Source organism: Notolepis coatsorum (genome assembly GCF_963971535.1).
Source record: "Notolepis coatsorum genome assembly, chromosome: 10".
NCBI classification, from domain to species: Eukaryota; Metazoa; Chordata; class Actinopteri; order Aulopiformes; family Paralepididae; genus Notolepis; species Notolepis coatsorum.
Window position 1 is genome coordinate 98,654,909 of NC_140174.1, and position 16,446 is coordinate 98,671,354.

Consider the following 16,446-nt stretch of genomic DNA (forward strand, 5'->3'; position numbering starts at 1 on the left):
CAATCATTCCAATAACACACAGTTGGATGTGTTAGTTTGTTGGATCCGTTGGATGCACTTCCGAGCTGCTTCCACATGAGGCAACTTCTCTCAATCATTCCAATAACACAGTTGGATGCGTTAGTTGGTTGGATGCACTTCCGAGCTGCTTCCACATGGAGGCAAATTGTCTTTTTTGTTGTTGTGGGAACTACTTTTTCTGGCGGATGGTTTTTTCAATAAATCTTCGATTAATGTGTGTTTATTGTATAGCAATAAGGTTGGATGAATGTGGCAGTTGTATAAAAGCATTACACCACTTGCAGTCGTGATTTGTGAACAATAAACCATGCCTAGGGGGGGTCTAACGACCACCCCTAGGCATGGTTTATTGTTCAGAAAACAACTCCTGCGAGTGATGTAATGCTTAAATACAATCTATAACGGTTAAAAAGGCACTTTGGATTTCAGCTAGACTTTTGGGCATTTAGGTCGTTCTTCAGGCATCAGTAAGTGTGGGTCGCGCTTTGCTCCACCAGCGCACCTGGCCACAGCTGGTCCATAGAGACCCTTATTCAGGTGTGGGCGACCAGAGCAGTCGTCTGGTAATCAAAAGGTTCCCAGTAGGGATGCTCGATATTGGCTTTTTTACCGATATTGTCCAACTCTTCATCTCCGATACCGATAATCAACCGATACCGATATATGCAGGGTCCCCCCCCCCCCCCCCCCCCCCAAAACGGAATAATTTCAGGTAATTAACATTACATATCTCTTGTCGTGGAATTAACACAACATTATGCATACTTTTGACAATAGAAAAAAATCTGAAAGTATTCTTACTTGCTTGCCTGGGTAAATAAAGGTTAAAACATTTTTATTTTTAAACATACCGATAATTTCCGATATCACATTTTAATGCCAATATCGTCCGATAATACTTCCCAGTTAGATCCCGGCTCCTCCCAGCAGCGCGTCGAAGTGTCCTTGAGCAAGACACTTAACCCCTAACTGCTCCTGATGAACGGTTGCCTCCACTGTCAGTGAGTGAATGTGAGGCATAAATTGTAAAGAGATTTGGATAAAAGCGCTATATAAATGCAGTCCATTTAGGCGTGCAAAAAAACCCACTTTGATGACCCGTGATCTCTTAAAAATGTGTGAAACATACATTTAAATTTTTTCCTCATTTGACATGTTTTATTGTAAAAAACATACAGTCTGGTTTTATTGTAAATTATTTACACTGCATTATATTATGATTGACCACAGACGGTGTACACTCCTCTCTACATGTGATGGTTCAGTGACTGGAGAGTCATGAGGAGGAACATCCGATTCCGACGTGTATTGTACACAGTTGTACCTTTCTTCTTCTCTTGTTTTCTCCATTTCACTGACTGTGGAAGATCAGAAGTATTTAACACTGTTGTCAATCACCTTTCTTCTTCTCTTGTTTTCTCCATTTCACTGACTGTGGAAGATCAGAAGTATTTAATACTGTTGTCATCGCCGTCCTTGTGTTTTCAGACCACTCTGGTGGGAGGAAAGTGGGAGGAGCCAAAAGACACAATCCATCCATTGATGGAATCCATTTCTTCCCGGCAGTTCCATTTACCCCCAGAAGGAGGCACAGTCCATACTGGACTTGATGTTGCTTTCGTTGTCTCGCCTGACCTCAGTCACCAGGTTGGCCTCTCCCTTCTGCAGACGCCTCCTCCGACTGGCCTTCTGCTGCTTGTTCAACTGTTGCCTCACCTTCTGACGAACGACCTCCTACAGAACACAGACACATGGGTATAATGTTACTAGACATAATGTTACTAGACATGCATACACGGTGTATTCAAGTCAAATCCAGTGCTCTGCAACGTATGATGAGTGACCGTGTGTTCACATAAGCAACTTAGGAAAGTCAACTATCCTCTTTTTCACTGGTGTGCTTGGGACGACGACGACACACAAACAAACTGAACAAGCTGGAAAGGAAGGGGGTGTAAAGAAAACTAGAGGTGGTTTCAAAGGAGGATGAGAACGAAGCTGGACGCTATCCTGGAGAACCCCTCCCACCCCCTCCATGAGGAGCTATCCTGGAGAACCCCTCCCACCCCCTCTGTGAGGAGCTATCCTGGAGAACCCCTCCCACCCCCTCTGTGAGGAGCTAGGCTGGTAAAGCTATGCCTCCTAAAATGTGAATCGGAAATACAGAAATACCGGCTACAGGCTTTCTGGTTTCCGGGCACCCCCTGATCTGTTTATAGTCCCCAGCGAAACAAACAACAAGCAGGTCTGTCAGCCTGTCAAGGGAGGCGATAACGAGGTTGTTTCTGGGGGGAATACATTTTCATGAGCACAGTGTCGTGATTTCAGGGGCAGGACTTCCTACCTGATTCCCACTTTCGGCCGTAGTGCTTTACCAGGCTTTATCTCTCGAGATAAAGCTGGGAACGAGGTTAGTGAGGAGCTAGCCAAGATGAGGACGCCTCCCACCCCCTCTATGAGGAGCCATCCTGGAGAACCCCTCCCACCCCCTCTGTGAGGAGCTATCCTGGAGAACCCCTCCCACCCCCTCTGTGAGGAGCTATCCTGGAGAACCCCTCCCACCCCCTCTGTGAGGAGCTAGCCAAGATGAGGACCCCTCCCACCCCCTCTGTGAGGAGCTATCCTGGAGAACCCCTCCCACCCCCTCTGTGAGGAGCTATCCTGGAGAACCCCTCCCACCCCCTCTATGAGGAGCAAGCTAAGATGAGGAGCACATTCAGCCATAAGCAGCCCCCCCCCCCCCCCCGAATAGTGAGTTATCACATATTCTCCAGCATCATTTAAGTTGGGGTAAATTACAGATTTAGTTTAGTCTCTCATAGCGATGATTAAATATTACAGATTTAGTTGTGTCCATCATGGAGACGATTAAACATTACAGATTTATTTGTGTCCATCATGGAGATGATTAAACATTACAGATTTAGTTGCGTCTCTCATGGAGATTAAAAATTTTAGTTGTGTCTCTCATGGAGATGATTAAACATTACAGATTTAGTTTTGTCTATCATGGAGATGATTAAACATTAGATTTATTTGTGTCAATCATGGAGATGATTAAACATTACAGATTTAGTTGAGTCTCTCATGGAGATTAAACATTACAGATTTAGTTTCGTCTATCATGGAGATGATAAACATTACAGATTTAGTTGTGTCCATCATAGAGATGATTAAACATTACAGATTTAGTTGTGTCTATCATGGAGATGATTCAACATTACAGATTTTGTTGCGTCTATCATGGAGATGATTCAACATTACAGATTTTGTTGCGTCTCTCATGGAGATTAAACTAGGGATGCCCCGATCACGTTTTTTGCCACCGATACCGATCACCGATCGTCGTGAGCCATATCGGCCGATACCGATCCGATACCGATCGTTTTTGATTAAAAAGAAATTAAAAATTATTTTATATAAAAAGTTTTTTTTTTTTTTTTTTTTATAAAATATATATATTATATAATTAGACTTGTACTTGTATTATCTGCAAGACATCGCCACCACGCAACAAGTCAAAATGCTCGCTATCTGCAAACAGCTCCACTGTCTGTGTGTACTCTAGTAGCCTCCAGCTCCAAAAAGGATTCTCCGGCGCTGCAGCGGGACCCTATTGGTAACGTTATGCTTTGGTCATTTCACATTCAGCAAGCCCTCAGCTCGAATACGCATTCAATCAATGTTATAAGACATTGATATCAGGAGCTATCTGTAGCTACTGCTAGCCGGCTAGATGACGTTAAGACAACTATTTAGTTCAATCGGACATTTCGTTTTGAACTGTGAACTAACGTCAGCTAACGCAAGCTAACGCAAGCTAACGCAAGCTAACGGCGATATCAACATGGACTACTAGACTTCCTGGGGTATTTGTTGATATCCGGAGCTATCAGTAGCTAGCCGGCTAAATACCGTTAGACAATGCCTACTAAAAGTGAATAGTTGACTGGGTAATTTTGTTTAAACAGTAACGATAGCTAGGTAGCTAACGTTAGCTCAGGTCGAATGCACTATCTAGACTCAGCAGAGGAGGTCCGCCTCCTCTGTGTTTACAAACTCTACACGGGTACGGGCGGGGCTAGGGAGGAGGAGCAGTTTGCAGGTCCTGTGCGTCTGAGACAAGCGAGTGAGATATCCACTTGATCAGTTTCCGCGATCGGCGAATATGACTAATTATCGGAATTCCCTGATCGCATATTTATACTGATTATCGGCCGATAACGATCGGTGGCCGATCGATCGGGGCATCCCTAGATTAAACATTACAGATTTAGTTTTGTCTCTCATGGAGATGATTAAACATTACAGATTTAGTTGTGTCCATCATAGAGATGATTAAACATTACAGATTTAGTTGTGTCTATCATGTTGATGATTAAATATTACAGATTTAGTTGCGTCTATCATAGAGATGATTAAACATTAGTGACTGTGTGTGAGAATTGCGCACCGTGAGACATATGCGAAATGTCAATTATTTGACATATTAAGTAAGTACTAAGTATTTAGTGTTACACAAAACAACCCCTGCATTTTTATATTTAATTTATACAGTATATTTAGTTAATATTTCCTTTCAGTCACTTCAGCAACAAGGTCATTTCCAAACGTGAACAAACATGAGCAGAACTGAAGAATTATCCAGCACGTCCACTATACACTAGGGATGTGCATCTCCTCACTGAGGCCGATGCGATGCGCATCTCGATACGGTGCCAACAATACGATACATTAACGATACATTTGAAACACCGGGCGATGCGATACGATACGATTCACCCCCTGTTGAGATACGATACGATACGATACGATTCGATACGATTTGATTCAACATAAAGCGATTCGGAGCGATACGATGCGATGCGATTCAACACGATGCAAAATAATGATAAAATTTTATGGTATGACAGAGGATTTGGTTGTATTCCTTATATGCAGCTTATATTATTATTAAAAATAAAAGAATCTACTGTAAGACAATTTATATAAAAACTCTTGGGTGCCTAAGAAGACTTTTGCATAAACTGTCTTTTCTATCCACTTTAGCTAAAAACACACGAGAGAGAGAGAGAGAGAGAGAGAGAGAGAGAGAGAGAGAGAGAGACCCTCCCCGTCTGAGTTGCTGTCGACAGTTGATGATGTCACACACTAGACTAGGTCACTAGGATGCGTCTATACTTTCCGACCGTAGCCGCATTATGTCAACAACACGGAGCCAGGCTGGATAGATGCATGAAGGATATAATTAAGAAACGAATAACCAATAAATGTGAAGTTATCTTTGAACCCCTGTTGTCAAGCGTCTTCAATATACCCCCCCCCCTCCTCACTAATGGTACTGGTGTTGCAGAGTCACGTTAGTTAGTTAGTTAGACACTAGTTTAGCGTTAGCTGAACGGCTAACTGGCGTTAGCCAGAGGCTACTAGCATTAGCATGTTGATCAATTCTATTCATGTCTCCTCGACTTCCACTGTTTATTGATAACTGTGACGCGGCTCTCGCCTTATGTAGTAGCAAAGCAATAGTATCTGCTGTGTGTGTGCAGTCACAGTGCACTGCTGACAAGTGGATGAGAGGAAATTATATGAATGCATCGGTTTTTGACCGATGCAAAGACGCTACAACAAGATGCATTGCGAGTTCAGCCTGACATTTTGCCGATGCGCACTTATTCCACCGGTGCACTCGCATCGTGAACGTGTATGCCGGCGCACCGATGCAAATCGATTAATCGTCACATCACTACTATACACCAGGTCAACACAGAGGGATGGACCTCCAGAGCAAAGCTGCCAGACTGCCCACAACTCTTTCATTACACTGGAGTTAGAAAAAAGGTTATTCAGACACGCCCCCCCAGATAACTAACATTACATATGTCTTGTCGTGGAATTAACACAACATTATGCATACTTTTGACAATAAAAGTATGCATTGATGTGTTAATTTCACTGGATGCATTCAACAAGGCATTCTAAATGTAAACATTATCTGTGCATCTCCCATTTTCTTCTCTCTCCCCCTCTGGTTCTCACTTTCTCTTTTTCCCCTCTCTCTCATTCCTTCTCGCTCCCTTATTTATTGTAATTTTCCTTGTATACTATTGTTACTGTAATTATTTTATTTTATTTACTTGTATGCATGTACATAACCTTATATATTCTTTTAAACCGATCACTTCCGATATTACATTTTAATGCCAATATCAGCCGATAATATCGGACATCTCTAATTAGAAGTTATAAGTGATATCTAACATCTAGACTGAAGCTACCCTCAGTGTGTGTGTGTGTGTGAGAGGTGTTATGTACAAACCGGTGCTATAGTAGAGCAACTCCCCACACTGCCCGCCGTGGCCTCGCTGTCCGTCCTCACTCTCCTGTGTTCTGCCACATGTAGAAGACTGTCCGGGTCTCTGAAAGAGAGAAAACACACACAACGTCAAGCGGCATTAATTTCCCGACGTTTTTTACATCTTCAACAAGCATCCTCCCATCCCCCACTTTAGTTGTTATGCCAATTCTCCCCTGTCATTGCGCTGCCCTACTGTCGGTCTGGGGAGGGTGTAGACCAGGGGTTTCCAAAGTTTTCAGGCCGCGACCCCCGAAATAACGCTGTCAGAGAGCCACGACCCCCACTATTATAGGAGGTGGTATAAGAAAATGTTTAAAAAGTGTTAAAAAAATTATAATAAAAAAGAAATATATATAAATATCTAACCCTAACTAACCTTACTGTCCTAATATACTAACAAACATACACTGTAGCACTCGACACACTTTGATGAACATTGTTACTCAGCTGATAAGAGTTGTGCCCTTCCTGATGACTTGTCATACAGAACTATTAAGTCGCTTTGGATAAAAGCGTCAGCTAAATGACTAAATGTAAATATAAATGTATGGTTGAAACATGCAAACGTTCAAATGCACACGCACTAATGAGCATTGGAGGCTTTTAACCAGGGCTGGACTGCCGGTCTAGGGAGGGTGTAGACTACCACATGCTGCCATACTGTCGGTCTGGGGAGGTTGTAGCCCACCACATGCTGCCCTACTGTCGGTCTGGGGAGGTTGTAGCCCACCACATGCTGCCCTACTGTCGGTCTGGGGAGGTTGTAGCCCACCACATGCTGCCCTACTGTCGGTCTGGGGAGGTTGTAGCCCACCACATGCTGCCCTACTGTCGGTCTGGGGAGGTTGTAGCCCACCACATGCTGCCCTACCGTCGGTCTGGGGAGGTTGTAGCCCACCACATGCTGCCCTACCGTCGGTCTGGGGAGGTTGTAGCCCACCACATGCTGCCCTACTGTCGGTCTGGGGAGGTTGTAGCCCACCACATGCTGCCCTACCCCTACTTCGTGGGGCGGCGTGGCTCAGGGGTAGAGCGGGTCTTCCAATGATCGAAGGGTTGGTGGTTCGTATCCCGCTCAAGCCCATGTCCATCCCACTGCCGTTGTGTCCTTGGGCAAGACACTTAACCTACTTGCCTCGTATGAATGTGTATGCATGTGAATGAATGTTGGTGGTGGTCGGAGGGGCCGTAGGCGTTGATTATTCGCCACGCTTCTGTGAGTCTGCCTCAGGGCAGCTCTGGCTGCAATTGTAGCTTACCACCACCGGTATGACTGTGTATGAACGAATAATGTACTCTGTAAGCGCTCTGGGGTCACTGGGGTGTCATGAAGAGCGCTATATAAATCCAATCCATTATTATTATTACCGTCGGTTTGGGGAGGTTGTAGCCCACCACATGCCTCTTCCAATACATGTGTAGTCAACAGCCGTTTCTTTTCACCTGGCAGCGAGGAGCTTCACTGGGAGAGCGTTAAGAGGTGCAGAGGTTTACACCATCTCCCCCAGTGCTTAGACCTCTACACTACCCAGCTGCACCAATGGGCATGTTTAATTTGACACAATAACTATATTCATTCATAGGAAACAGAAGCTACCACAAGAATGTTTTCCCACACATAGACTTTACTCTATGTAAATCTTTTTTTTTTTTTTCACATTTCAGTTTGTGTACTACTTTCAGTCATCTTACCCGCTTGACTCCCATCTCAGACTATTCATTTCACACAGATAGCAGCAGTCCTACTTCTGTTCTGCGCCTTTCGAGACTTAGTGGACTCAAAACTGTAGTACAAGCCCCATCCCTCCTGGATCCCTAAACACCTCCCACTCCCACCACAGTAACCTGTGTAAAATACCCCGATTAGTGTACCACACACTCTCTACCTGAAGGGTTTGAAGTCTCTGTTGGCGGTCGAGAGGTCTGGACACACATCCTCAGCTTCCCTCCCCTCTTCCAGCTGATCTCGCTCTCCCTCCTCCTCCTCACCCCCTCCCGTCAGTGCCGTCTCAGCCTCCCTCTGCTCCTCTTCCTCCCTCGTTTTAGTCTCTTCCTCCTCATCGTGAACTTCGGTCGCCGCAGCACATGCGTCCGCCTGCGGGTCGCCAACCTTCAGCCCCTCCAGCTCCAACATGGCGTGCTTGTATTCCTCATTGTCCGCAGGCTCTTCCTCCTCACTCTCTTGTTCCTCCTCTTCTTCTTCTTCATCATCATCGTCGTCATCATCCTCCTCCTCCTCCTCCTCCTCCTCTTCCCCGGGTCCTGCTGGGTGTAGCAAGGCTGCGTCTTTCTCCAGGTCTTTGGTGAAGCCGCTGGCTGAGATCTCAACGTCTAGGGAGCAAGAGCGACTATGGGAACATAAAGACAAAATATAAGTCCCACTGTCACACATTGTTATCATTCCAATTCACCTCCGATCCTCGCATTTTAACAAATGGGAGGAAACTAGAAAGAGAGGATGGTTGAAAATAAAAAGCGTGCGGTCACCTGACGTCTTTGAAGCTCGGGTAGAGTTCACTCTCGTAGTTGTATTTTCTTACAAAGAAATCTCGAACACATTTGACGTCTCTGTCAAAATACCTGAAGACAGAGGTGAGAGGGATCAGATGTACGGTAAGTCGCACCTTTCCCACGCCCAATTCCAGGTGAACCTGGCATCTAATGTTAACTGAAGGTGGGAGTGACTGACCATTCTGCGTTGAGATGTGAGGTGGAAACCATCTGGGGGAAGTCGATCATGGTGACGTGGTCCTGATCGTCGATCATCAGGTTGAACTCATTAAAGTCTCCGTGAATCAGGCCGTGATTGCCTAGCTTGACAATCATCTCCATGATCTCATTGTACAGGCCGGGCGGGTCCTGGAGGTCGCGCACCTGACACCTGAAAACATGGCCAACATTTACGTATCTGTTAGCATTAGGGCTGTCCCCGACTAAGGATTTGGATGGTCGACTATGATTGGCCAAAATTTGCCGTTAGTCGACTATTGGTAGACTTAAAAAAAAAAAAGAGAAAAAAAAGGTATAATATTTTCAATTTATTTTTTTCATTACATTTGGGCTGTGGGGGTGCTTAATGTCTGAAGGAGTCGACTGAAGGCTTCTTGTCCTCTGCAAAAGCATGCAATTGGTCCACTGATGGATACATCTTAATATTTGTCTAGTCTAGTGTGTTCATTAGATGGGTGAAATCCTCTTTCTGTGCCTGTTTTCGTAGGCAGTTAGCCTCTGGTATGTGTGCCATTAGCGTTAGCCACGCTTCTAGGCCTCTTTTCTTTTGGAAAGAATGATACAAAATTTAAATAAAAAAAAATATATAAATTTTTATTATATATATATTCGACTAAGAGGTTGGCCAGTTGACTATGGCTCCTTTCGACCGATTAGTCGACTAATCGACTAATAGGGGTCAGCCCTAGTAGCATATATGATGGTTGCTTTGAAAGAGGTATTAACGGAGAGAATACAAACAAGATGTGGACATTTGGGTTTGTTACACACAGTGGATATCCATTGATGAGCTCCATCACCACAGCATGCCTGTTGTAGTCGACCGGCTTGGGGACAGGGAAGCCTCTATCATACAGTGCCTGGCAGAGGTCAAAGAGATGACATGGACATTAGGTATACCAATATTGATTCATCCCGAGTTTCTTAAACCAAAGAAGACAGAACCCATCAAATTCAGATAACTCCACTGCATTCAGTTATGATAAGGGCAGGCCGACGCTTCAGTAGAAACTACCATCGTATAATTGAAGCGTCATTCTGTATTTAATGTTTTATTTTTCACACATTCACCCTATAAACCCAGTTACACCCGTATAACAGGTGCCCATACTTCTACACCAAACAAATAAATATCTAACGTTACATATTTTCTCTTCAAAGAGCAACTAATAACATTTACAGTATCATTCATTGCAATATATACCCATCAGAAAGACAAAAGGGAGCTTCAATAATAGCCTACATCGTCAACCTACTATGTAATCTGTTCTAAGTATTGCCTAAACCCAGCCCAGCATTTATCAAAGAGATGTGGTTTTTTCTTAAGATTGAACATTATTTTCTCTGATGCCATGTACAAAGAGATTTCACTAAGCCACATAGACATGGGGGGGATTCTATAATCTAGAGTTTATTTGAAAACTATTCATAAATAAGCCGAAAAATGACAACGTTCTAGAATATTCCAGTACAGGGTGTTTATCACGGATTCTTTTTATTTTCCGTGAAAACGAGGGCTTTTCAAAATGCTATAAAACGGAAATGAACGATAAAAAACCATTCCGCTTCGACAATGTTGACTGGAAAATGAGTAATTGATAAGCGACGGGCAGATTAGACACATAGCCATAATTTAAAACATAGATTAGGCGATATTAACGCTAACATTGAAGTGGTTGATGGGCATTCAAGGGGGTAAAAAGGAAAACACGGCCGGCTCTGAAAGTGTTAATCTAAGCAAACGGTGGTAAAAACAGTTTTTCTTTCGTTTTTTTTTAATACAATAAATCTTGGAATCAAATTATAAATGAATAATTGTTGGATTGATCCGTTATACCCCCCCCATGAGGTACAGTACCTTCATGTAGGCATACTCCTTCATGGCAGACAGGCGGGAGAGATAGAGCCAGGACATGTTCTTCCTGTGTTTGTGGTAATCTCTCTTGTTCTTGAGGTTCCTGAAGGAGGTCCGTCCCAACCTGTGAAGCTTCATAGCATACTGCTCCCCTTCTGGACTCGCTACTATGTAGATATCTACAAGAGAGGGACACAAATATGTGTATCGTTTTCTTTAGATAGGATAGAAGTACTTTATTCAGCACTACAGATCTCTCACAATAAACATTTAGGTAGTCAAAAATCACAAATAAAAACAACAATTAAAATAGTCAGGGTATATACATTCTAAAATATGTATATACAGTACATTCTAAAATATACAGCTAAAAATATACAGTAATGAATGTAAAAATGCTGATTAAAGACCAAAGAATATATTTGAATATTATCGGGGTGTGTACATGTATCAGTTGTTAAAAAAGAAATAGTCTTAGTCAACCAAGATTAGTCAACAAATTGACTACTTTACCTGACTCTTTCCCCACACCCATCTGGTTGCCAATTGAGCTGAGCACTTCTCTGGAGGACATGGTCTTCAGGGCAAGGTAGTCATACCCTCGATTTGTCAGCCTATAGCCCTTGACCGCTGCAATCGACACACACACACGTTGATATGATGATATGATACGATACATTTATTTATATTGCGCCCCTCAACCAATAGTTACATCGGCCCGGGGCGCAGCCCGGGAAAAAAGAAAAACAGGACCATTACGAAAACAGAATAAATACATGCAGGCCAACCAAGCAGACAGAGAACGGACGGACATAATACACCAGTCATACAACACAAAACTAGCTCATGGATTTTCTATGGCGAAAAGGTGGGTTTTGAGCATGGCCTTAAAAGTCTGTAGAGTGCTTGCTGATTTTAATTTTAGTGGGAGCATGTTCCAGAGTTTCGGCGCTGCGACTGCCCGGTTTCCCTTCGTCACCAGTCTGGGATTTTAAGGGAGATTTGATTGTTTGATCTGAGGGATCTGGAGCTGGCTGATTGGACCAGGAGTTCCTTTATGTAAGCTGGGGCGAGACCGTTTATGGCTTTGTATGTGAACATGAGGATCTTGAAATTAATTCGTTGTTTTACCGGGAGCCAGTGTAGGGATGAAAGGACTGGGGAGATGTAGTCCCTCATCTTGGTGCCTGACACGAGCCTGGCGGCTGCGTTCTGGATGAGTCGTAGGCGGTTGATGCATTCGTCTGCCACACCAGAATAGAGGGCGTTGCAATAGTCCAGTCTTGAAAATATGAGTGAGGATGACCCTCTGGGGGTCGCTGGGGGAGAGGAATGTTTTTATTTTTGCGATGGTGCGCAGCTGGAAGAAGCAGGACTGAGCCACTGTTCGCACTTGTTTTTCGAGTTTCAGCTCAGTCAAAAAGGACCCGCAGGTTTTTTACCTGGGGTTTTATCAGGGTGGACAGAGTGCCCATGTTGTTGGTGATCTGGGTGACAGAGGTGGATGTGAACAGGATTATTTCAGTTTTGCTTTAATTTAGCTGCATGAAGTTGTGACATCCACTCCTTGATATTTCCCAGACAGTCTTTTAGTCGGGTTAAGCCAGTGGGGTCATCTATGGTGAGTGGTATGTAGATCTGTGTGTCATCGGCATAGCAATGGAACGAGATGTTGTGCCGAGTGATGATCTGACTGAGGGGGAGCATAGAGGTTGAAGAGAATGGGAGCCAGGATCGAACCCTGTGGGACTCCGTGGGTGAGGTTTGCTTTTTGGGAGGAGCAGTTTGTTAGGCTCACAGAGAAGGTTCTGTTTTCCAGGTAGGACGTGAACCAAGCCAGGGCGGTGTTTGTGATGCCCGTCCCCTGCTGGAGGCGGTTAATGAGGATGGTGTGGTCGATCGTGTCGAAGGCTGCACTTAGGTCGAGGAGGACCAGTGCAGCACATTTCCCAGAGTCGGTGATGAGGAGTAGGTCGTTCAGTACCTTTACGAGGGCGGTCTCAGTGCTATGAACCATGAGATTGTTACATCAGACTCATCTTTGGCTACATGTAGCATTTCTATCAGGTTCTGAAAAGCTCTGCATGCATTCTTAGTTCTCTGACCCTTAGTGGACTCGTAGGCCACTAGTCTGTGTGTGGCTCTGACCCTTAGTGGACTTGTAGGCCACTAGTCTGTGTGTGGCTCTGACCCTTAGTGGACTCGTAGGCCACTAGTCTGTGTGTGGCTCTGACCCTTAGTGGACTCGTAGGCCACTAGTCTGTGTGTGGCTCTTACCCTTAGTGGACTCGTAGGCCACTAGTCTGTGTGTGGCTCTTACCCTTAGTGGACTCGTAGGCCACTAGTCTGTGTGTGGCTCTTACCCTTAGTGGACTCGTAGGCCACTAGTCTGTGTGTGGCTCTTACCCTTAGTGGACTCGTAGGCCACTAGTCTGTGTGTGGCTCTTACCCTTAGTGGACTCGTAGGCCACTAGTCTGTGTGTGGCTCTTACCCTTAGTGGACTCGTAGACCACTAGTCTGTGTGTGGATCTTACCCTTAGTGGACTCGTAGGCCACTAGTCTGTGTGTGGCTCTTACCCTTAGTGGACTCGTAGGCCACTAGTCTGTGTGTGGCTCTTACCCTTAGTGGACTCGTAAGCCACTAGTCTGTGTGTGGCTCTTACCCTTAGTGGACTCGTAAGCCACTAGTCTGTGTGTGGCTCTTACCCTTAGTGGACTCGTAGGCCACTAGTCTGTGTGTGGCTTAGTCTTACCCTTAGTGGACTCGTAGGCCACTAGTCTGTGTGTGGCTCTTACCCTTAGTGGACTCGTAGGCCACTAGTCTGTGTGTGGCTCTTACCCTTAGTGGACTCGTAGGCCACTAGTCTGTGTGTGGCTCTGACCCTTAGTGGACTCGTAGGCCACTAGTCTGTGTGTGGCTCTTACCCTTAGTGGACTCGTAGGCTACTAGTCTGTGTGTGGATCTTACCCTTAGTGGACTCGTAGGCCACTAGTCTGTGTGTGGCTCTTACCCTTAGTGGACTCGTAGGTCACTAGTCTGTGTGTGGCTCTTACACTTAGTGGACTCGTAGGCCACTAGTCTGTGTGTGGCTCTTACCCTTAGTGGACTCGTAGGCCACTAGTCTGTGTGTGGATCTTACCCTTAGTGAACTCGTAGGCCACTAGTCTGTGTGTGGCTCTTACCCTTAGTGGACTCGTAGGCCACTAGTCTGTGTGTGGATCTTACCCTTAGTGAACTCGTAGGCCACTAGTCTGTGTGTGGCTCTTACCCTTAGTGGACTCGTAGGCCACTAGTCTGTGTGTGGATCTTACCCTTAGTGGACTCGTAGGCTACTAGTCTGTGTGTGGATCTTACCCTTAGTGGACTCGTAGGCCACTAGTCTGTGTGTGGCTCTTACCCTTAGTGGACTCGTAGGCCACTAGTCTGTGTGTGGCTCTGACCCTTAGTGGACTCGTAGGCCACTAGTCTGTGTGTGGCTCTGACCCTTAGTGGACTCGTAGGCCACTAGTCTGTGTGTGGCTCTTACCCTTAGTGGACTCGTAGGCCACTAGTCTGTGTGTGGCTCTTACCCTTAGTGGACTCGTAGGCCACTAGTCTGTGTGTGGCTCTTACCCTTAGTGGACTCGTAGGCCACTAGTTTGTATGTGGCTCTTACCCTTAGTGGACTCGTAGGCTACTAGTCTGTGTGTGGCTCTTACCCTTAGTGGACTCGTAGGCCACTAGTCTGTGTGTGGCTCTTACCCTTAGTGGACTCGTAGGCCACTAGTCTGTGTGTGGCTCTTACCCTTAGTGGACTCGTAGGCTACTAGTCTGTGTGTGGATCTTACCCTTAGTGGACTCGTAGGCCACTAGTCTGTGTGTGGCTCTTACCCTTAGTGGACTCGTAGGCCACTAGTCTGTGTGTGGCTCTTACCCTTAGTGGACTCGTAGGCCACTAGTCTGTGTGTGGCTCTTACCCTTAGTGGACTCGTAGGCTACTAGTCTGTGTGTGGATCTTACCCTTAGTGGACTCGTAGGCCACTAGTCTGTGTGTGGCTCTTACCCTTAGTGGACTCGTAGGCCACTAGTCTGTGTGTGGCTCTTACCCTTAGTGGACTCGTAGGCCACTAGTCTGTGTGTGGCTCTTACCCTTAGTGGACTCGTAGGCCACTAGTCTGTGCTTCGTGAGCTCTCTGAGCACTTTGTTGCACCCCCCGTGTTTGAGGCTGGCGATGGAGCTGAGGAGACTCACGGGAACAATCTCATGGTTCTTCATTCCCATCTCAACCTGCATGAAAGAAAACAGACGTTTGAAAAGATGGGTATTTTATCCAGCCCTCCCTCCAAATACTTCACTTGTTTGACCTATTAGCTGACAAGCGAATTAAACTCCTTCATTGATCCAACTCCTGGCTGGTTTGCTGCCCTGATCATTGGCAAAATGATATGACTAATTATGGTGGCATTCTTCCCATCTTTTCTGAGTGTTCTTAATACATCCTGAAGCCTGACAGGGCCACAGATTAATTGGGGGAGGGACTGTGACTAGCATTGCTAGTGTGGCAGGCAGGCAGTTCACAAGAAAACTCGGTGACAAAATAGATGCTCCGTAGCTCTAAGCCAATATTAGAACTACAATAACCCGATAAACCAACACAGTCGCTAACCAGACAGAACACAGATATAATAAACGGAGTCGAACTGCGACTCCTCCAACGTTTCTGCTTTATAACATAATAACGTGTCTTACCGCTGTTAGGACTCGGAAGTCATCTCGAGATAAATACCTCAAGACGACAACATTTAACTTCCCCATGTTTCAGTAGGTACAAGTTAAACCACACGAAATACGAATCGTGTCTAATTATAATGTCTTAGCTTCGTATCCTCAATGTCTCTGGTAAACACATGTACTAAGCGGAAGTCTTCTTCTTCTTCTTCTTCTTCTTTTTGAGGTTTAACGGCGGCTGGCCACTTTTAGGGCATTACCGATATATATCTATGATTACCGCCATCTTCTGGTAACTAAGCGGAAGTGTGTGGACGGAAGCGACGTCACGTGGACTTCCAGTTTGCGTCGAGGTCATGTAGAACAGAAACACCAGTGTAGTAGGTTCAGGTTGCAAATAAATTATTTCCATTATTCCAATAACAAGCAATAAGGGTCTGTGTACGTTTTGATAGTTCGTTTTTCGTTTTGAAGAATGGAGAACGGAACCACGTGACAAGTACATTTTTCAATCAGAGAGGGGTCTGCAGAACTAGAGCTACTATTTGTATAGACGCCACTCGGCGTCACGAGACCGCCGCCATCTTGGTATAGGGGGACCATACGGATTTCTACCATCAAATCCATGCATTGAGCTCCGTTTTTATTACATGTTTTATCACATTCTTGTTCATTTCATAACATTTTCATACGATTTGTTTTGAAAATATTGAGGCCAACATGGCATTTCACTATTTCGAAAGCCTTTCTGGTGATTCTAAGGCGAGATATG

The 16,446-nt window shown here is 45.1% G+C and overlaps 1 protein-coding gene across 1 annotated transcript; it reads right to left on the reverse strand.

Annotated features, from left to right (window-relative positions):
• Window positions 1-1,169: 1,169 nt before the first annotated feature.
• Window positions 1,170-15,902, reverse strand: riok2 (RIO kinase 2 (yeast)). The gene is made up of 10 exons (XM_084323395.1): window positions 15,696-15,902; window positions 15,095-15,233; window positions 11,478-11,594; window positions 10,968-11,143; window positions 9,881-9,969; window positions 9,069-9,260; window positions 8,867-8,959; window positions 8,266-8,727; window positions 6,341-6,440; window positions 1,170-1,755 (listed from the first exon to the last, which is right to left on the reverse strand). Exons 1-10 carry the CDS (start codon window positions 15,759-15,761, stop codon window positions 1,594-1,596), a joined length of 1,596 nt encoding a protein of 531 aa, XP_084179521.1. The 5' UTR covers window positions 15,762-15,902; the 3' UTR covers window positions 1,170-1,593.
• Window positions 15,903-16,446: the final 544 nt, after the last annotated feature.

Bases quoted from the DNA above. Each gene is read 5' to 3' on its own strand.
- riok2 (XM_084323395.1), bottom strand. From the start codon at position 15,761: ATGGGGAAGTTAAATGTTGTCGTCTTGAGGTATTTATCTCGAGATGAC. The intron at 6,441-8,265 runs GTAGAGAGTGTG...TCTCTCTTTCAG, and splicing joins AGAGACTTCAAACCCTTCAG to AGACCCGGACAGTCTTCTAC. The intron at 1,756-6,340 runs GTTTGTACATAA...TGTGTTCTGTAG, and splicing joins GTTGCTCTACTATAGCACCG to GAGGTCGTTCGTCAGAAGGT.